The 21,049-nt window shown below is 34.4% G+C and overlaps 1 protein-coding gene across 2 annotated transcripts in view; it reads right to left on the bottom strand.

The window, feature by feature from the left end:
* Slc9c1 (solute carrier family 9 member C1) overlaps nucleotides 1-21,049 on the bottom strand; it is a 123,360-nt gene that overhangs the window by 16,553 nt on the left and 85,758 nt on the right. For both annotated transcript variants that reach the window (XM_010630135.3, XM_010630136.1), the window contains one exon: nucleotides 8,682-8,867. In XM_010630135.3, coding sequence (XP_010628437.1) covers nucleotides 8,682-8,867 — 186 coding nt within the window. The remainder of the gene's footprint in view (nucleotides 1-8,681; nucleotides 8,868-21,049) is intronic.

Consider the following 21,049-nt stretch of genomic DNA (forward strand, 5'->3'; position numbering starts at 1 on the left):
AAAAAAAAAAAAAAAAAAAAAAAAAGTTCTGAGTTCAACCCCTGGTACCAGAAAAAATAAAAATAAAAACCTATTTTGAAAGGGTTGATATTGCACAGTAGATATTGTAGAAGATAGTTTTTGACATAATTTTCCAATTTTTGTTTGTTTTGTTTGATAGAATCCAAGGCCTTATGCATACAAAGTAAGAGCTCTACTATTGACCTACATTTTAAGCCCTTTTTGAATTTTCTTAAAATAACTATTTGATATTATTATATAACACAAATATGACCCAGCAAGTACATCATTATAAAATTTCTTAAACTGAATGTTTTAACCTTACATCATATAATAGCACAGATTAAATTCACTTTATATTATTTTCACAACACAATTTTTGTGATATATTAGAACATACAAATGGAAAGATAATCACACAAATTTTTTGTTTTAATAATTGAAGAATAAACCACATTAAATATTACAGCATTGATTACTTTGGCCAAGCACTTCAAACATTTTTCTTTGGTAAACATTAACAATTGCCAGGTTTTCCTCTCACAAAATTAATCTTACATGCTTTGTTAATGATAACATGTATGTGTTTAGGATGAAATTTTATTCCAAACATTGACAAGGCCATTTTTTCTACGAATAAATTAAATCAGTAGTGAACAGTAATAAGCTACACCAAGATCACATATAGAACAAAAGTAAAACAGGAAAAAGAAATGTGAACAGGAAAACATAAAGTAATAAAGGTTTTCAATAAAAAATGTTGTATTATTGTTTTCCAGGATAATTGTCCACCAAAGGACATTTTCTTTTATAAGTATATCAGCTCTCTATTTCTACATGTTTGATGAGTAGTTATTTAGTATATGGGGACATTAAAATATTCATGTTGTGGCTTTTGCAGTGGATAAGCCTACTCAATTGGTTTGAAGACTTTTTTTTGGATGTTTCTTAAATTTAGCCTTTCAAAAGAAGCTCATCCAAGATAAAATAAAACTTCAAAACTAAAGATAATATCAAGTTCATGTACATGCCAAAATACTTGTCAAGTAATTCCACTTAACAATGAATTATTTGCAGAGTAATAAGTTATTGTCTTGATTCTCAATAGCACAGCAAAAATACAGACAAGTGTGCTTTTTATAGACAATCGTAGATCTCATCACTCAAAGAAAATGCACATTTTAGGTTTCCTTTCTAAAATTGTTTGAATAATTTCTCTCATGATTGTCTTTGATCTTTTTCTTTTTAATTTGACGGTTGTACCCTTTTGTGCAGATCAAGCTTTTCTTGGTGATTACAAAAGAATACAGTGCTGAGAATTTTGCTCAACAGCACAGTGCCTGTCTAGTAAGCTTGAGGTCCTGAGTTCAACTTCCGGTATGAAAAAATAAAACCAAAGGGCAGGCCAACAGGAAAAGATGACAATCACAAATATATATGCACCAAATACTAATGCCCCCAACTATACAAAAAAAATACTAAGGGACATTAAAAACCAAATAAGCACAAATACAATTGTAGAGGGGAAACCTACACTGTCACAAATGAACAGATCATCTAAACAAAAAAAAAAATAACAATGAAATTACAGAACTGAACCAAGCCTTTGAAAAAATGGACTTAAGAGATGCCTAGAGTGTTCCACCCCACAAAATCAGAATATGCATTATTTTTGGGTGCACATGGGTCATTCTTCAAAATAGACCACATGCTAGCTCAAAGATGTTTAAGTAAATGCAAAGGAATTGAAATTATCTCATGTATATTATCAGACCATAGTGCAACTAAACTGGAGATCAATACCATAAGAAACTGTAAGAACTTCACAAACACATGGAAATTGAATAACATTCTCCTGAATAATCAATGGGTCACAGCAGAAATTAAAGAAAAAATTAGACAGCTTTTATAATTTAATGACAATGTCAGTACAACATACAGGAATCTGTGGGATACAATAAAAACAGTTTTAGGTGAGAAATTCATAGCAGTGAATGCCCACACTAGAAAAACAGAGAGAGCTCAAATAATCTAGTAGTAAATCTTAAGCTCCTAGAAAAATAAGGTAAAGAGAAACCCAAAGCTCATACAAGGGAAGAAATTATAAAGACCAGAGCAGAAATCAATGTAATGGAGACTAAGAAAATGATACAAAAAATTAACAAATCAAAGAGTTGGTTTTTCAAAAGAATAAATAAAATCAATAAACCCTTCACCAACCTTATTAAAAAAGAGGAAAGAAAAGGCTCAAATTTATGCAATTAGGAATGAAAATGTTGAAGTCACAGTGGATTCAGCAGAAATAAAGAGGATCACCAATACTTATTTTGAGAACCTGTACTCTAATAAAATGGAGAACATAGAAGAAATGTACAGACTTCTAGATACATATGAATTACCAAAGTTGACCAAAGAAGATATAAAAATTTGAAACACACCAATTATAATAAAAGACATTGAAAATGTACTTAAAAATTTACCAACAAAGAAAAGCCTACGTCCTAATGGCATTACTGCTGAATTCTGCAAGACATTTGGAGAACTATTACCACTACTCTTTAAAATTTTCAATGAAATTGAAAGGGAAGTGATACTTCCAAATGCATTCCTGGAAGCAAGTACTATTTTGATTCTAAAACCAGGTAAAGACCCAACCAAAAAAGAGAGCTACAGGCCAATCTCCCTAATGAACATAGATACAAAAATCCTCAATAAGATACTGGAAAAAAAGAATACAAAGGGCCATCAAGAAGATCATACACCCTGACCAACTCGGATATATTTCAGGAATGCAAGGGTGGTTCAACATATGTAAATCAATAAATCTAATACACTATATTAACTGGGGACAACTTCAATTCCTTTGCATTTACTTTAGCATGTTTTGTGATCTAGCATGTGGTCTATTTTGGAGAATGATCTGTGTGCACCCAAGAAGAATACATATTCTGATTCTGTGGGGTGGAATACTATAGATATAAACTAAGTCCATTTGTTCTAAGACTCAGTTCAGTTCTGTTATTTCTTCAATGATTTTTTTGTCTAGATGATCTGACTATTTGTATCAGTGGAGTATTGAGGTGCCCCACTACAATTGTATTAATGCTTATTTTGTTTTTCATATCCATTAATATTTGTTTTGTTAGGGGCATTAGTATTTAGTGCATATCTATTTATGATTGTTATTTCTTCCTCTTGTATTGTTCCCTTTACAAGGATGTAGTGGCCTTCATGTCTCTTAATTAATTTTGGTTTGAAAGATATTCTGTCTGCAAATAAGATAGCTACCTCTGCTTATTTCTGGGCTCCTGTCACATGGTCATTTGAGAAATTCAGATAAAAATAACACTGAGATTGCACCTTGCCCCAGAAAGAGTGGCTGCTATCAAGAAATCAACCAATAACAGATGATGGTGGGACTGTAAGGAGAAAAGAACCCTTCTTCATTGTTTTCCCTAGAAAGAATGGCTGCTATCAAGAAATCAACCAATAACTGATGCTGGTGGGACTGTGGAAGGAACCCTTCTCCATTGTTGGTGGGAGTGCAGACTGGTGCAACCACTGTGGAGATCAATATAGAGATACCTCAAAGAACTAGGATCAGAGGTCCCATTTGACCCAGCTATTCCTCAGTTGGGTATTTTCCCAAAAGAATTAAAAGAATCATGCCACAGTGATATATGCACACCCATGTTTATAGTGGAACAGTTTTTAATAGCTAAAACTTGGAAACAACCTAATTGCCCATCAACTGGAGAGGGGATAAAGAAGATGTGGTTTTTCTATAATGGAGTACTACTCAGCCATAAAGAATGAGAAACTAGAATCATTCATAGGAAAATGGATGTATATTGAGGCCATACTCTTAAGTAAAATAAATAAGATACACATGTAAATACTGAATAGTTTATCTGGTGTGAACAACTAAAAGTGTAAATAAGGTTCAAGTTGTATAAATGATAGTGGAAAATAGAGAGAAAATATCTAAAGGGGAAATGGGAAGGGGAGAGGAAAGAAAATAAGGGAAAAGAAAAAATGTGAAAAAAAGAAAAAATGGAAACAAAGTCTTTGTAAATAGGGAAGGGTGAAGGGGATGAAGGGAGGGCAGAGGTATGGGGAAAAATAACAATCAAGATACATCAAGTAAAGGTACAGGATCCCAATGATGAATGTAACTGTATTGTTTGCTTTAAATGTACCAATAAACATAAAGGGAAAAATTAATATAATACACTATATTAACTGAGCAAAGGACAAAAACCACATGATCATCTCAACAGATGCAGGAAAAGCATTCAATAAAATTCAACGCCCATTTATGGTAAAAAACCCTGCAGAAAATTGGAATAGATGGTGTTCATCCCAATTTGTTAAAGGCTATGAAAATCCAACAGCCAACATCATACTAAATGGTCAAAAACTGAAAACCTTCATGCTAAAATCAGGAACAAGACAAGGATGTCCACTCTCATCACTCCTGTTCAATATAGTTTTGGAAATATTAGCCACAGCAATTAGACAAGAGATAGAAATAAAAGCAATAAAGACAGGAAAGGGAAAAGTGAAACTGTCATTATTTGCTGATGATATGATACTCTACATAGAAGACCTAAAGAACTCTGCTAAAACACTTCTTGACTTGATTGATAGATTCAGTAGAGTAGCTGGATAGAAGGCATCATAGCCTTCTTGTACACAAATAGAAGATTCACTGAGAGTGAAATTATGGAAATAATCTCTTCCACAATAGTATCCAAAAAATGAAATATCCAGGAATCAATCTAACAAAGGAAACAAAAGACCTCTACATTGAGAAGTACAACACTCTGAAAAAAAAAAAAGATATTGAAGAGGACATAAGAAAATGAGAAGGCATCCCTTGTTCCCGGGTAGAAAGACTCAATATAGTGAAAATGGCCATGCTATCAAAACTGCTATACAGATTCAATGCAATCCCTATTGAAATCCCAACAGTATATTTCATAGAACCAGAGAAAACAATACAAAAATTCATTTGGAATTAGAAGAGACCTAGGATAGCAAAAGCAATTCTAAGCAACAGAGATATGGCAGGGGGTATCACCATCCCAAATTGAAACTATATTACAAAGCCACTGTGATTAAAACAGCATGATACTGACAAAGAAACAGACCTGAGGATCAGTGGAACAGATTAGAAGATGCAGAAACAACTCCTGAAATAGTCAGCTCCCTCATCTTTGATGAAAGTGTCAAACACCCTCACTAGAGGAAAAATAGCCTCTTTAATAAACAGTGTTGGAAAAACTGGATCTCAAGGGCAGGGGCATAGAGAAAAAATGAGAACCATGATCTGTAATGTAAAAGGTACAAGAACCTGGTGATGAATGTAACAGTGCTGAACACTTAAAAAGTACCAATAAACTCAATAAAAAAGATTAAAACTAGATCCATAACTTTCACTGTGCACTAAATGAAAATAAGAATCAAGACTTGCCATGTAGAGGTACATGATCCGAACAATGAATGTAACTGTACTGTATCCCTAAAATGTACCAATAAACTCAATAAAATTAATAAATAAATTTAAAAAAATATAGGATGAATGCTGCCACAGAGTACCATCCTATGGAAAGGCTGGCTCATAAAGACATTATGGTGTGTCCTCATCCACCTTGTTCACTGGTTTTGGCACTGTGCATCTTCCTCAAAATCAAAATGACCATGAATGGTAAACATTTTTTAATTGAGTCAAGACACTGTGGAAGCCATAACAGTGCAACTGAAGACACAAAAGACTTCCCGAACCTGCTTCAGAAAGGCAACACATGTGCTTAAATACTGCACTGCTTCTCTGCTGCAAGACACCAGAAATGTAACTAAGGACTAAAATATATAATAGATATTGGGAAACTGGAAGAAAAAATGAGAAGATCAAGGGGAGGAGGAAAGGAGAGACAAGAAAAAAAGAGAGAATGGAAGGAAAAACTGGAAACAATGCTTTTGTAAATAAGGAGGGGAAGATGAGTCAAAAGTGGGGAGGGGAATGGGAAAAAAAAAGAAGCAAGATGTATCATGTACAGGTACAATCTTCCAATGATGAATGTTATCATTATGCATGTCTGACATGTACCAAAAATTGTCTTGCTGTAAAAAAACTCAGCTAAATATCCATTATCTGCTGAAAGAAAGAATGATGGGATATATGTGTTTGAAGCAAAGAGTGGGCATTTTGAAGGGGATTAATGGAAATATGTCCTTTGCTATGATAAGATTTTAAAAATTAAATATTCACTGTCTTTTTCACTCAAAAAAAAAAAAAGAAAATCCAAGCAGATTGAAGATATAAATATTAAAACAGAAACACTAAACTTGCTGGAAGATAAATTGGGCACAACTCTTGAAGATATGGGCATAGGAGAAGACTTTATGAATAAATCCTCACTAGCACCAGAACTACTACAACAACAACTGGGATCTCATCTTTTAAAAAGACTTCTGCACTGCCAGAGAAATCACAAGCAGAGCTAAGGGAAAACCCACAGTGTGGGAAAAAACTTCACCAGCTGTTTCTCTGACAAAGGTCTACTATCTAGAATATATAAAGAACTCAAAAGAACAGACCCCCCAAATATAAAGACCTGATTAAAAAATGGGCATCTGAAATGAACAGACATTTCTCAGACAAAGAAGTGAAAGCAGCAAATAATCATATGAAAAAATGTTCAACATCACTGGTCATTTGAGAGATGCAGATGAAAGCAACACTGAGATTTAATCTCATCCCAGTAAGTATGGCTACTATCAAGAAATCAACCAATAACAAATACTGGTGGGATTGTGGGGAGATAGGAACCCTTCTTCGTTGTTGGTGGGAGTGCAGACTGGTGCAACGGCTGTGGAAATCAATATGGAGTTACCTCAAATAACTAGGATCAGAGGTCCCATTTGACCCAGCTCTTCCTTTGCTGGGTATCTTCCCAAAAGAATGAAAAGTATCCAACCACAGTGATATATGTGCACCCATGTTTATATTGGCACAGTTTGTAATAGCTAAAACTTGGAAACAGTCCAATCGTCCATCAACTGGAGACTGGATAAAGATTTTTAAAAATATAAAATGGAGTACTACTCAGCCACTAAGAATGAGAACTTAGATTTATAGCTAAGTGGATGCACATTGAAGCCATACTCTAAAATTAATAAGTAACATGTGTAAATACAGAATAGTGTCTCTAGTGTGAAAAGTAAAAGTGTAAATAAGGATAAAAATATATAATTGATGTGTAATGGGAACTAAAATCTGAAAAAGTAGAGGAAGTGGGAGGGGTAGGGGAAAGGTAAAAAGGGAAAAGATAAATATGTGAAAAGGAAAAACGTGGAAACAAACTCTTTGTAAACAGGGAAGGGAGGGCTAGGGAATGGGGAAAAATAAGAACCAAGATAAGTCATGTAAAGTTACAAGATCCCAATGATGAACGTATCTGTATTGTATACCTAAAATGTACCAATAAATGTAATAAAGATAAAAAATACCCCACAAAGTGCATGGTTGTCAAAGAAGACAGATGCAGGGAGAGGAATTCCTGCTGCTGTATTGAAGAAAAGGTGCCATACTCCAGCTTGCTTTTTTCTTGTACTTAAAATCTATCCTATAAGTATTTCCAGTGAGCATTTTTTACATTCTCATACCTGTGTCTTTTCACGTGGCCTAGAGATCACATGAGGGCAACTTATACATCTCATTTGTCTTTATCCCTTCAGGATATAGCACATTTTGTGCCATATTAACTGCTCTAAAATATATTTAAATATATTTGAGCCTAATTTGACTCTTGGTCCCTCTTCCCAATTTACTTTATGCAGCTGTATTCTATACACTCTCTGATTTGTCTTTGCCAGGGCTTCTCTTACTCTCTCTCAACACTCACATATTAACATACATGTACACACACACACATGCCTACAATTTTCCTTTCCTTTGTACATCTCTCAGTTTCTCATTTTGATTGGCAAAGAAAGTCACTTAGTTTAACTATGAAAAGACCTTCACTTTTTTTTCATTAATTTTATTGGTACATTTTAGGTATACAATATAATGTCATTCATAATTGTGAATTTGTACCTTTACATGATGTATCTTGGTTCTTAATATTTTCCCATTGCCCCGCCCTTCCTTAAACCCTTCCACCCTTCCCTATTTACAAAGACTTTGTTTCCTTTTCTCATATTTATTCCTTTCCCCACCCCTCCCATTTCCCCTTCCCTTCCCTTTTGGACCTTTTTTTTCCTATTTCACATTATCTATCATTCTCTTCCAAAATAGCGGGGGGAAACCAGTGATATTTAATTCTCCAGAGTATGGAAGAACTTATTTAGGGTATCATTGATATAATCTTTCTGCAAAATGTGGATAAATGAGTCCTTTTTTGCTACGTACACCTGCACCAAAATCTCAATGTGGCCAAAATGTACAGCTTGGTCTGTTTCCCTGGCACTGGATAGAAACAGCTTGTGATTAGGCAACTAGGGCCGAAACAATCAATGAACACTGTGTACCTGGATCTGTGTGCAGGGAAAAGTAAGGGAAAGAGGAGGATGAGAAGGGGAAAAGTCTGATTATTGTAACAATTTTTGTGTTATTAATAAATTGTTGGACATTAAACAGATTGACTTGAAGATTTGAATCACTGTTTTTTTACCTGATGGCATGTTGCAGGAATTAAGAAAGGTGCTTTATAAATTTTCCGTAGGTGACAATCTTCTACTGTTCCATGTATGAGGAAAACATAGGTTACATTTTCTTCATAGATATCAGTTTTGATGATTCTTGGTATATCTTTTACATAAATGTTGCTAAGCTTTAATTGCATCGTGTAGTCCCAGTCCTATAGCAAAAAACACAATTTCTTAGTTCATTGTTTATTTATGAAGTTTAATACAAATCCATAGTCAGTTTATTTTTCTTTTCACTTAACACTTTTTATTAATTTCATATTGAATTATGAGAAGTTTTCAATGTCATCTGAAACTGTTAATGGGTTTGTCTTTTCTATCATTTTTTATGAAAGGGTAAATAAGTTTTGTTTATCATCACTTGCCCTTACATCTTCCCTCCTCATTTCCTTACATTTGTGTAATAATAATCTCTCTCCTGCTTTTTTGTCATGTTTTATTTATTTATTCCCTCATTGAGTTTATTGGTACATTTTAGGTATACAATACAGTTACATTCATTATTGGGATCTTGTACCTTTACATGACAGGTCTTGGTTCTCATTTTTTCCCCTTGTTCCTGTCCTCCCTTCACCCCTACTCCCCTCCCCCTTTACAAATACTTCATTTCCATTTTCTCATGTCATCTGTTTTAGATTCCACATATTAGGGAGAGCATTCTCTGACTTATTCTGCTCAACATCATGACCTCCAGATCCACCCATTTTCCTGCAAATTACAAAATCTTATTCTTCCTTAAGGCTGAATACTATTCCATTCTGTATATACACATTTCCTTACCCATTCATCTGTCGCTAGGCATTTAGGCTGGTCCCGTTTCTCAGGTATTGTAAATTAGGCCACAATAAATGAGGGTTTGCAAATATTCCTGTAACTTTAAATGCTTTTGGTTTTTACCAAGGAATGGTATAGCCAGATCAAATGGTAGCTCTAATTTTAGTCTTAGTTTGTTTTGAGAAACATCCATAATGATTTTCATTGTGATTATACTAATTTACATTGTCACAAACAGTGTAGAAACGTTCCTCCATCCAACTCCTGTATTGTCACTTTTTTTTTTGTATTCTTGATAGTCATTCTGACTGGGATGAGATGGAATTTCAATGTATTTTTGAATTGCTTTCCCTTAATGGCTGAAAGTGTTGGACATTTTTTCATATACATAGTGGCCATTTGCACTTCTTCTGAGAAGTGTTCATTTTCCCATTTATTGATTAAGCTATTTGAGTTTTCAGTGTTAAGTTTTTGGAGTTCTTCATATATACTAGATATTAATTTCCTATGAGAATATCAGGTAAAGATTAAGGTTTTTTTCCATTTTGCAGGCTGCCTTTTCACTCTGTAATTTTCCATTTATATGTAGAAACTTTTTAATTTGATGCACTACCATTTATTGCTTATTGGTATTATTTCCAAAAGGAACTCTATTCAGGAAGGCCATGGTTATAGCTTCAAGTATTTCCCTGATAGTCTGTTTTTGTAGTTTCAAGTCTAATACTTAGGGCTTTGATCCACTTTGCTTTGATTTTTACACAGAGGGATAGGGATATAATTTCAATATTCTTCAGATACATATTAAGTCTTCCCAATACCATTTGTTAATGGGGTTGTCTGTTCTCCAATGTATATTTTGGCTTCTCTGTCTAGACTCAGATGGCTGTATTTTCATGGGTTTCTTTTATGTGCAATCTGTTCTATTTCATTGGCCTATGTATGTATTTTTGCACCAGTACCATACTATTTTCGCTACTATAATCTTGTAGTATAATTTGAAATCGAGTGTAGTGTAGCATCCAGTCTGGCTCTTCTTGCTGAAGATTGTTTTGATATTTTGGGCATTTGTGTTTCCATATAAATTTTAGAATTGTTTTTCTAGACGTCTGAATAATGTCACTGGTATTTTGATGGGGATTATGTCTTTAGATAGCTTCTGATAGTATGGCCAGTTTAACAATATGAATTCTATTAACTCATAAACACTGGAAGTTGTATCACATTCTAGAGTTTTCAATTTGTTTCTTCAGTGTTCTGAAATTTTCATTGTAGTTCTCAGCTAGTACATTTGTAGTGCATAGAAATCTGTTGGTTTTTAATATTGATTCTGTGTCCTGCTTTACCAAATTATCAACACTGAAATTCTTTTGGTAGACTATTTAAGGTATAGGATCATGTCATTTACAAACAAGGTTAATTTGACTCCCCTTTCCTTTCTCTACTGATTTTCTGATTTCTTCTTACCTAATTGCTCTAGCTAAAATTTCCAGAACTATATTGCATAGGAGAGGTAAGAGTGAACAACATTACCTTTTTCTGATTTTCCAGGAGATGCTTTCCATTTTTGCCCATTCAGAATAATGTTGGCTATTGGTTTGTCATATATGGCCTTTGCTATATTGAGGAATGATCCCTTATACACTTTCTTCAGAGCTTTTATAATGAAGGGATGTTCAATTTTTTTTTCAGAGACTTTTTCTGTATTGAGATGATCATGTGATTTTAGCCTTAATTTCATTTATGTAGTATCTTACATTTATTTGCATCTATGTTCATCAAGAATATCAGATATTGATCTATATTTTTTTGTTTGTTTGTTTTTAACAGTGTCTCACTATGTAGTTCAGGCTGGCCTTGAACTCACTGTGTAGCCCAGGCTGTCCTTGAACTCATGGAGATTCTCCTGCCTCAGCCTCCCAAATGCTGAGATTAACAGGTGTGCTTCACCACTTCTGGCTCTTGGTCTATAGGTCTTTTTTCTTTTCTTTTTTTTTCCTTTCCTTTCCTTTTCCTTTCTCTTTTCTTCCTTCCTTCCTTCCTTCCTTCCTTCCTTCCTTCCTTCCTTCCTTCCTTCCTCTCTCCTCCCCTATCTCCTTCCCTTCATTCTGGAATTGTATTCCCTTAATTTATTTCCATCATTCTGCTACTGTCCTTGTCTGGTTTCAGTATGAGGGTGATGTTGGTCATATAAAATGAGTTTGGCATAGTCTCGTGATTAAGCTTTGGTAGGTTGTATGTATCTAGAAATTTATCCATTTCTTCTAGATTCTTCAATTTATTAGCTAGGTTTGCTATGTAGTCAATATTCCTCCAGATATCAATGGTGTCTGTTATAACAACCCCTTTATCTTCTCTAAATGTACTGATTTTTCTCTTTCTTTTGGTCAGTTTGGCTAAGGATTTATCAGTCTTGTATATTTTTCAACCAACTATTATTTCAATGATCCTGTGTAATGTTCTTTTAGTTTCTATATCAGTAATTTGAGCTCCAATCTTAATTACTTCCTTCAATTAGTTGAGTTTTTATTCTTTTTTCTAAGATCTTGAGATAAATCATTAGGTCATTTCTTTGTTGTACCTGATTTTTGATGTAGACATTCATAGCTATAATCTTTTCTCTTAAAACTACCCTTACAAAAACCAAACTAAAACAAAACAAAACAAAAAAACTGCCCTTACCATATCTGGATTCTGACATATTACATTTCCATTGGATTCTAGAAATTTTACAATGTTTTTTTCATCAATGACCCACAGATTGTTTAAAAGTGAGTTATTTAATATCCATTTGTTTCCAGTTTTTGTGGTTTCTCTCACTTGTGCATTTCTAGTGTCATTTCACATAATCTGATAAGATGCAAGAAATTATTTCTATTTTTTATATTCATTATGGTTTGCTTTATGGCTTAAAAATATGATGTGTTCTGGACAATGTTCCTTGAGCCACTGATAATAATTTGCATTTTTTTGTACCAGGGATTGAATTTAGTTACCTTGAATAATTTGTATTTTGTTGTTGTTGGGTAGAATTTTCTGTAGATTTTTAAGTCTTTTTGTGGTATGGGGTAGTTTAATTCTGTTTTTTTTTTTTTTTTCTTATAATTTCTTTGTCTGGATGACCCATCTGTTGCTGAGTACTGAACTCATCCATTATTGTTGCACTGGGACATATGTGTTCTTTTGAGTACTTTTTGTTTTATATAATTAGGTACACCAATATCACACACACACACACACACACACACACACACATATGTAGTTATTACATCTTCTTGGATTGTTTCCTTACCGATATGTAGTGGCCTTGCCTGACTAGTTTTGTCTTGAAGTCACCATTGTCAGATATGATTATAGCCCCTTCCATTCTTTCACTTTTTGCCTGTGTAAATCTTTGCTAGTGAGATGTGTTCTTTTTCAAGCAGCAAAATGTTTGGTTTTATTTTTTGATCCACTCAGTCAGTCTAGGTCTTTTAATAGAAGCATTAAGACAGTTTAATACAGAGTTATTATAGGAGGGTACATGCTAATTCTTGTCATTTTGTTGTTCTTTATTTTTTCCCTGCAATCCCCTCCTCTTGTTCTTTCATGTGCGATTTTTCCTTCAATTTTAAAGGATACCTTTCTTGCATATAATAATTTAGATTGGCAGTTATTTTCTTTCAGGGCTTGAAATACATTATCCACATCCCACCTAACCTAAGGGTTTTTTTACAGAGAAGTCTGAAGTTATTCTATAAATGACGTGGTGTTTCTCCTTTGAGGCTTTTAATATTTTTTTCTTATTTTGCCCTCTTGCCATTTTAGCTATACTATGATGTGAGGAAGTTCTTTCCTGGTCATGCTTATTTGGGGTTCCAAATGCCTCCTGTACCTGACTGTCTATGTCTTTCCCATGATATGGGAAGTGTTCTATTATTTAATTTAAATAGATTTTCTGTAACATTATTCAGAAACTCAGTGCCCTCTTACTAACCAAATTTTTAAAATTAATTTCATTGGTACATTTTGGGTATACAATGTAATGGTAGTCATCATTGGGAATTTGTACCTTTATGCAATCTATCTTGGTTCTTATTTTTTTCCTCATCCCTCTGCCCTCCCTTCAACCCCTCCACTCTTCTCTGTTTACAAAGATTTTGTTTCCATTTTTTCATATTAATTCCATTCCCTTCTTTCCTTTTCCTCTACCCCCTGCCACTTCCCCTTTCCCTTTTTCCCTTTTTGTTCTATTTCATATTATCTATTATATCTTTTAGTTCTTGTTTATACTTTCAGTTTCTCACACCAGGGAAACTATTTGGTATTTACACATGTGTGTTCTATTTATTTCACTTAAGAGTATTACCTCAATGTGCATCCATTTAGCTATAATTGTCTCTATTTTTTTACTCTTTATAGCTGAGTAGTACTCCATTTAAAAAAAGAAAAGAAAAGACAAGACGCCCCACATTTTCTTTATCTAGTCTCCAGTTCATGGGCAATTGGGCTGCTTCCAAGTTTTAACTATTACAAATTGTGCTGCTATGAACATGGTTGCACAGATATCACTGTGGTATGATTATTTTAATTCCTTGGGGAAGAAAAATAGCAGGGAAATAACTGGTTCAAATGGGACTTCCAATCCTAGTTCTTTGAGGTATTTCCATACTGTTTTCTATGGTGGATGCACCGATCTACACTCCCACCAGAAGTAGAGCAGGGTTCCTTTCTCCCCACATCCCCACCAGTATTTGTTATTGGTTGATTTCATGACAGCAGCCATTCTTTCTGGGATGAGATGGGAGCTCAGCGTTGTTTTGATTTGCATTTCTTGAATTATCAATGGTGTTGAACATTTTTCATATGCTTATTTGCTATTTCTACCTCTTTGTCTGAGAAATGTCTGTTCACTTTAGCTGCCCATTTTGGATTGGGTCTTTAAATTCAGGAGGTCTGATTTTTTTTAAAGTTATTTATATATTCTAGAGAGTAGACCTTTGTCTGAGGAACAGATGGTGAAAAAATTTTCCCAAGTTGTGTGTTGACTCTTCACATTGTTGGTCATTTCTCTTGCTGTGCAGAAGCTTTTTAATAAGAAGAGATCCCATTTGTTAATAGTTTGTGCTAGTTCATGTGCAATTGAGGTTTTGTTCATAAAATCTTTCCCTACACCAATGTCTTCCAGACAGGTTCTACCTAACCTCTCTTCCAGCCAGTTTATTGTTTCTGTTTTAATATTTAGATCTTTAATCCATTTTGATTTTAGTTTAGTGCATGGTGAGAGATATAGCTCTAGTTTTAATATTTGGCAAATTGAAACCCAGGTTTTCCAACACCATTTATTAAAGATGCTATCATTCCTCCTGTGAGGGTGTTTGGCTCCTTTGTCAAAGATGAGGTGGCTGAGTTTGTCTGGAGTTGTTTTTGCATGTTCTAATTGGTTCCACCAGTCCTCAGGTCTATTTCTTTGCCAGTACCATGCTGTTTTTAATCACAGCGGTTTTGTGGTATAGTTTTAAATTGGGTATTGTAATACTCCCTACCTTGTGTTTATTGCCTAGAATTGCTTTTGCTCCACTAGATCTCTCCTTGTTCCAAGTGAATTTTTTGATTTTTTTCCCCAAGGTCCATGAAGTATGCTGGTGAAATTTCAATTGGGATTTCATTATATCTATATAGAAGTTTTGGTAGTATGGCCATTTTCAGTATATTGGTTCTTCCTACCCAGGAGCAAGGGATGTCTGTCCATTTTCTTTTTTTTTCTCTTTTTTTCATTTTTTCCGTTTTCTGATATCATCTTTGATCTCTTTTTTCAGAGTGCTATAGTTTTCAGAGTAAAGGACTTTGATTTCTTTCATTAGATTGATCCCTAGGTATTTCAACTTCTTGGAGGCTATTGTGGAAGGAATTGTTTGCCCCATTTCTCTTGGTGACTCGTTCATGTACAGGAAAGCTATTGATTTGTGTGTGTGTTGATCTTGTATTCAGCTACTTTACTGAACTTGGTTGTTAAGTCTAGAAGAATTTCAGTGGAGCTCTTGGTGTCTTCTATATAGATTATGTTAAATGCAAATAACATCAATTTCACTTCTTCATTTCCTATCTTTATTCCTTTTATTTCTTTCTCCTGTCTAATTGTTGGGGCTAAGGTTTCCAAAACTATATTGAATAAGTGTGGAGATAGTGGACATCTTTGTCTTGTTCCTGATTTTAGTGTGAAGGATTTCAGTTTTTGATCATTTAGTATGATATTGGCTCTTGATTTTTCATAGATGGCTTTTATCAGATTGAGGTAGAGACCATCTATGCCAATTTTTTTGTAGGATTTTTATCATGAATGTGTGTTGGATTTTGTCAAATGCTTTTTCTGCATCTATTGAGATGATTGCATGTTTTTTTGTCCTTGACACTATTAATGTAGTATATTATATTTATTGATTTGTGTATATTGAACCATGTCTGAATACCTGGATAAATCTCACTTGGTCAGGGTGTATAATCTTCTTGGTGATCTTCTGTATTCTACTTGCTAGTATCTTATTAAGGATTTTTGCATGTATATTGATTAGTGAGTTTAGCCTATAGTTCTCTTTTTTGGTTGAATCTTTCTCTGCTTTAAGGATCAAGGTGATGCTTGCTTTCAAGAATGAATTCAAGAGTATTGCTTCCATTTCTATTTTATTGAAGTGTTTAAACAATAGTAGGAATAGTTCCTATCTAAATGTCTTGTAGAATTTGGCAGTGAAGCCATCAGGGCCTGCTTTTTTTTTTTTTGAAACAGGGTCTCACTATGTAGCTGAGACTGACCTGGAACTCACTATGTAACCCAGGCTGGTCTCAAACTCAGAGCGATCCTCCTGCCTCAGCTTCCTAAGTGCTGGGATTATAGGTGTGCGACACCATGCCCAGCTTGGGCTATTTTTAGTTGGTAAGTTTTTATTTATGTCTTTTAATTTCATTGATTGATATTGGGTTGTTTAAATTTTTGTCTTCTTTGTTTAAATTTGCTAATTCATATATATCTAGGAATCTGTCCACTTCTTCTGTGTTTCCATCTTATGGGAATATAGGTTCTCAAAGTAGGTATTGTCAGTTCTCTGGATTTCTGCTGGGTCCATTGTAATTTCCCCTCTTCATTCCTATTGCATAGATTTGGGCCTTTTCTTTCCTTTTTTTGGATAATGATGGCTAAGGGTTTGTCAATTTTGTTTATTCTTTTGAAGAACCAATTCTTGGCTTTGTTGTTTTTTGTATCATTTTTTTAGTCTCCATTGCACTGACTTCTGCTCTGATCTTTATAATTTCCTCCCTTGCATGAGCTTTGGGCTTGTCCTGCTCTTCTTTTTCTAGAAGCTTGAGGTTCAGGATCACACCCCATTCTCTGATGTCTGAGCAGGCTTCTGGGGTCTCCATGCACTTACTGATGCTATCAGGGTGAGCTTCTGGTTGTTGCTTATGCACCTGTGCAGCTCTTTTCCAGGAGGACACATGTACCCAAGCAGTGAGGGTCAGGTGGGGCCCTGGCTGGACCTGCCCAAAGCTGCTCCCCTCTGGTCCACACCACTGCTCCCTGGGATCTGTGCACACTTACTGATGGTATCAGGGCAGGCCTCTGGCTGATGTTTGTGTGGTTGTGTAGTTCTTTTCTGGGCAGGTCTTTGGCTTGAGCCTATGTGCCCAACCTGCTGGGGTCAGGGCAAGGCTGTGGCTAGATCTGCCTGCATCTGTGCCACTCTGGTCCATATCCTTCACTAAAAAATTTATAGCTTTGGTTTTGCGTCCTAGAGTTCTTGAATGTTTTGTTCATAATTTGTTGTCCCTTTCTTTATCAGTGTCTCTGTGCAATAATTTCTCAAACTATCTTTGAGCCCTGAAACTCAGTCTTTTGCTTGGTCCTGTCTTTTGGTAAGAGTTTCCATTGTGTTTTTCACTGGACTTATTTTGCTTTTCATTTCCAGAATTTTGGTTTTCTTCTTCTTGAGACTCTTTTATCTTTTTGTTGAATGCCTCCTTTGTATTTTGAATTGTCTTCCTAAGTTCATTGAGCTATTAGTCTGTTACTGGTAAATTTTGGACATTTATGAGAGTCATGTTATCTTGTTTTCTAAAAACACTTATTGGTACATTTTAGATATACAAAATTATAACGTTCATCATAGGGAATTTGCACCTATCCATGCCATATCTTGCTGCTTCTTTTCCCCCCATTCTCTTCCCCTACTTTAATCCCTTGTTCCCTGCTTATTGACAAAATCTTTGTTTCCATTTTTCCTTCTATTTTTTCTTATCCTTTCCTTTCTTTTCCCTCTTCCCTTCCTCATCCCCCTTCCTACTTGAACATTTTTCTTCCAGTTTCCCAATGTCCATTATACATTTTGACCCTTATTTATACTTTCAGTTATTTACACCAGAGAAACAATATGATATTTAAACACGTGTGTCCAATTTATTTCACTTGAGTATGATCTCAAGGTGCATCCTATTAGCTAGAAATGTCTCAGGCCTATCTTTTTTTCATGGCAGATTAGTACTTCATTGTATTGGGAAAAAACACTATATCTTCTTTATCTACTCATCTGTTAATAGGTATTTGGGCTGTTTTCAAGATTTAGCTATAAACACTATAAACATGGATGTGCACATATCTCTGTAATATGATGCATTTAATTCCTTTAGGAAGCTGCCAAGAAGGGGAATAGCTGGATCAAATGGAACCTCTGGTTTTGGTATTTTGAGGAATCTCCATACTGATTTCCATTATGGTTATACCAGTCTACATATCCATAAGCAGTGGAGAAGGATTTCTTTTTCCCCACAACCCCACCAGCATTTTTTGCAGGGTAATTTCTTAATAGTAACTATTTTTTCTAGAGTGAAATGCAATCTCAGCAATGTTTTAATTTGCATCTCTCTAATCACCAGGGATGTTGAACATTTTTTCGTATATTTATTTGACACTTCTCCTTCTTCAGCTGAGAACTGCCTATTCATTTCAGATGCCCATTTTTGGACAAGGTCTTTAAATTTTGGAGTCATTTGTCTGAAGAATAGCTCGTAAATGCCCCAACACACACATTGTGGGTAGTCTTTTCACTCTGATGCTGGTTTCTTTTGCTGTGCAAGAGCTTTTTAATAAGATGAGATCTAAATTGTTGATTATTTGTGCAATCCAGGTTATGTTCATAAAGTTTTTGACTACACCAATATCTTCAGGAGTTCTTCCTGTTCTATCTTCCAACAGATTTACTGTTTCTGTTTTAATATTTAGATATTTGATCAACTCAATTTTAATTTAGTGCATGGTGAAAGATACAGGCCTAGTTTTATCTTTGGCATAGAGAAGATGTTTGGCTTCTTTCTCAAGACAAAGTGACTAACTATGTTTGGACTTGTTTCTCTATCTTCTACTTTGTACCACTGATCTTCAAGTCTGTGATTTTTTTTTTTGCCAGTATCGTGCTATTTTTATTACTGTAGCTTTGTAGTATAATTTCAAGTCAAAGACTGTTATCCCCTCTGCCTTTGTTGCCTTTTTTTCCCCAGAGTTGGTTTTGCTATTCTATCTTCTTGCCCCAAATGAATTTTACAGTCGTTTTCTCTAATTCTGTGAGATGGGCTATTTGTATTTTAATTGTGATTGCATTAAATATAACAAGTATAAGAATTTTGGAAGTATGGTCATTTTCACTGTTGATTTTTCCTACCCAAGAACAAGAGATGTCTTTCTATACTCTGATATCCTCTTCAATTATCTTCTTAGAATACTCTAGTTTACAATGTAAAAGTCTTTTACTTCATTTGTTAAATTGGTTCCTAGGAATTTCATTATTTAGGATGCTCTGTGAAAGATGCGGTTTCCCTAATTTCTCTCTCAGTGGATTTGTTATTTGGGTACCAGAATACTTTTGATTTATGAATGTTGACCCTGTATCCAGCTATGCTACTGAATTTCATTGTTAAATCTAAAACTCTTTTGTGGAATTTTTGGGGCCTTCTATATAATAGAATATAATGTCATTCATAAATAAGGATAATTTAACTTCTTTTTTTCCTATCCGTATTCCATTTATTTTTTTTTAATCTTAATTCCTTTAGCTGATTTTTCCAGAACTGTACTGAAAAATGACAGTGGACATCCTTGCCTTGTTCCTGATTTTAATGCAAAAGCTTGCTGTTTTTGTCCATTTACTATTATGTTTACTTTTGGTTTTTCATAGATGGTTTTTATCAGATGAGTTAAAGACTGTACAAATTTTCTGTAGGTTTTTTTTAAAATCATGAATGGGTGTTAGACTATGTCAAATGCTTTTTCTGCATCTATTGAGATAACTATATGGATTTTGTCCTTGGCTTTCTTAATATGTCATATTACATGTATTGATATGTGCATGTTGAACCATCCCTGAATTCCTGGGATAAATCCTATTTGGTCATGATGCATAGTTTTCTTGATGAATTGCTGCATTCTGTTTGCCAGTATCTTATTGAGGATTTTTACATCTATGTTTGTTAAGGAGATTAGCGTAGTTCAATTTTGGTTGGATCCTTCTCTGGTTTTGGTATGAGGGTAGTGCTTGCTTTCAAGAATTGTTTTGGATGCACTGCTCCCATTTCAATTTCATTAAGGAGTTTAACTATTAATGGCAACGGTCTTCTGAAAACTGATAGTAGATTTCAGCAGTGAATCTATCATGACCTGGGCTTCTTGTTGGTAGCTTTTTAATTACATCTTCAATTTCATTATCTGATATTGATGTATTTAGAATTTTCACATCTTCTTGACTCAGCTTTGGTAATTCATATGTATCTAGGAATCTGTTCATTTCTTCTGTGTTTTCCACTTTATTAAAGTACAAGTTCTCTTTGTAGGTATTGATGTTCTTCTGAATTTCTGCAGGATCTGTTGTGCTTTCACCATTTTCATTCTTAATTGCATTTATTTTAGTTTTTTCTTTCCTTTTTTAGATAAGTTTCACTAAGAGTTTGTCAATTTTGTTTATTCTTTCAAAGAGCTCTGTGATTCACTGGTTCTTTGTATTGTTTTCTTAGCCTCAACTGCATTAATTTCTGCTCTGATTTTTTTTGATTTTTTTTCTTTTTATTGAGGTTATTGGTACAATCTAGGTATACAATACAATTACATTCATCATTGGGATTCTGTACCTTTACATAATAGGTCTTGATTCTCATTTTTTCCCCTTGTCCCTGCCCTCCCTTCACCCCCTCCTCCCCTCTCCATTTACAAACACTTTATTTCCATTTTTTCAGTTTCTCATATTTTTTTCTTCTCCCTTATTACCTCTCCCCCACCCTTCCCACTTTCCTTACACCTTTAGCCTTTTACTTCCTATTTCACATTATTAATTGTCTCATTAGGATCCTGTGTACTATTATAGTTTTTCACACCAAAGAAACTATTCAGTATTTCAGTTAAAGAAATCTCTGTATGAACATTAAAAATAGGGAATCCTAAAATAAAACTAAAAAGGAAAGTAAAAGAGAAAAGGCAATGATGTAACATCAAAATAATCCTTAATTCTGGAGATGAAAATGGTCCCTGAACATATTTAAATTGCTTCTC

The sequence above is a fragment of the Fukomys damarensis genome, unplaced genomic scaffold (genome assembly GCF_012274545.1).
Source record: "Fukomys damarensis isolate Sample0158 unplaced genomic scaffold, DMR_v1.0_HiC HiC_scaffold_24, whole genome shotgun sequence".
Taxonomy (NCBI): domain Eukaryota; kingdom Metazoa; phylum Chordata; class Mammalia; order Rodentia; family Bathyergidae; genus Fukomys; species Fukomys damarensis.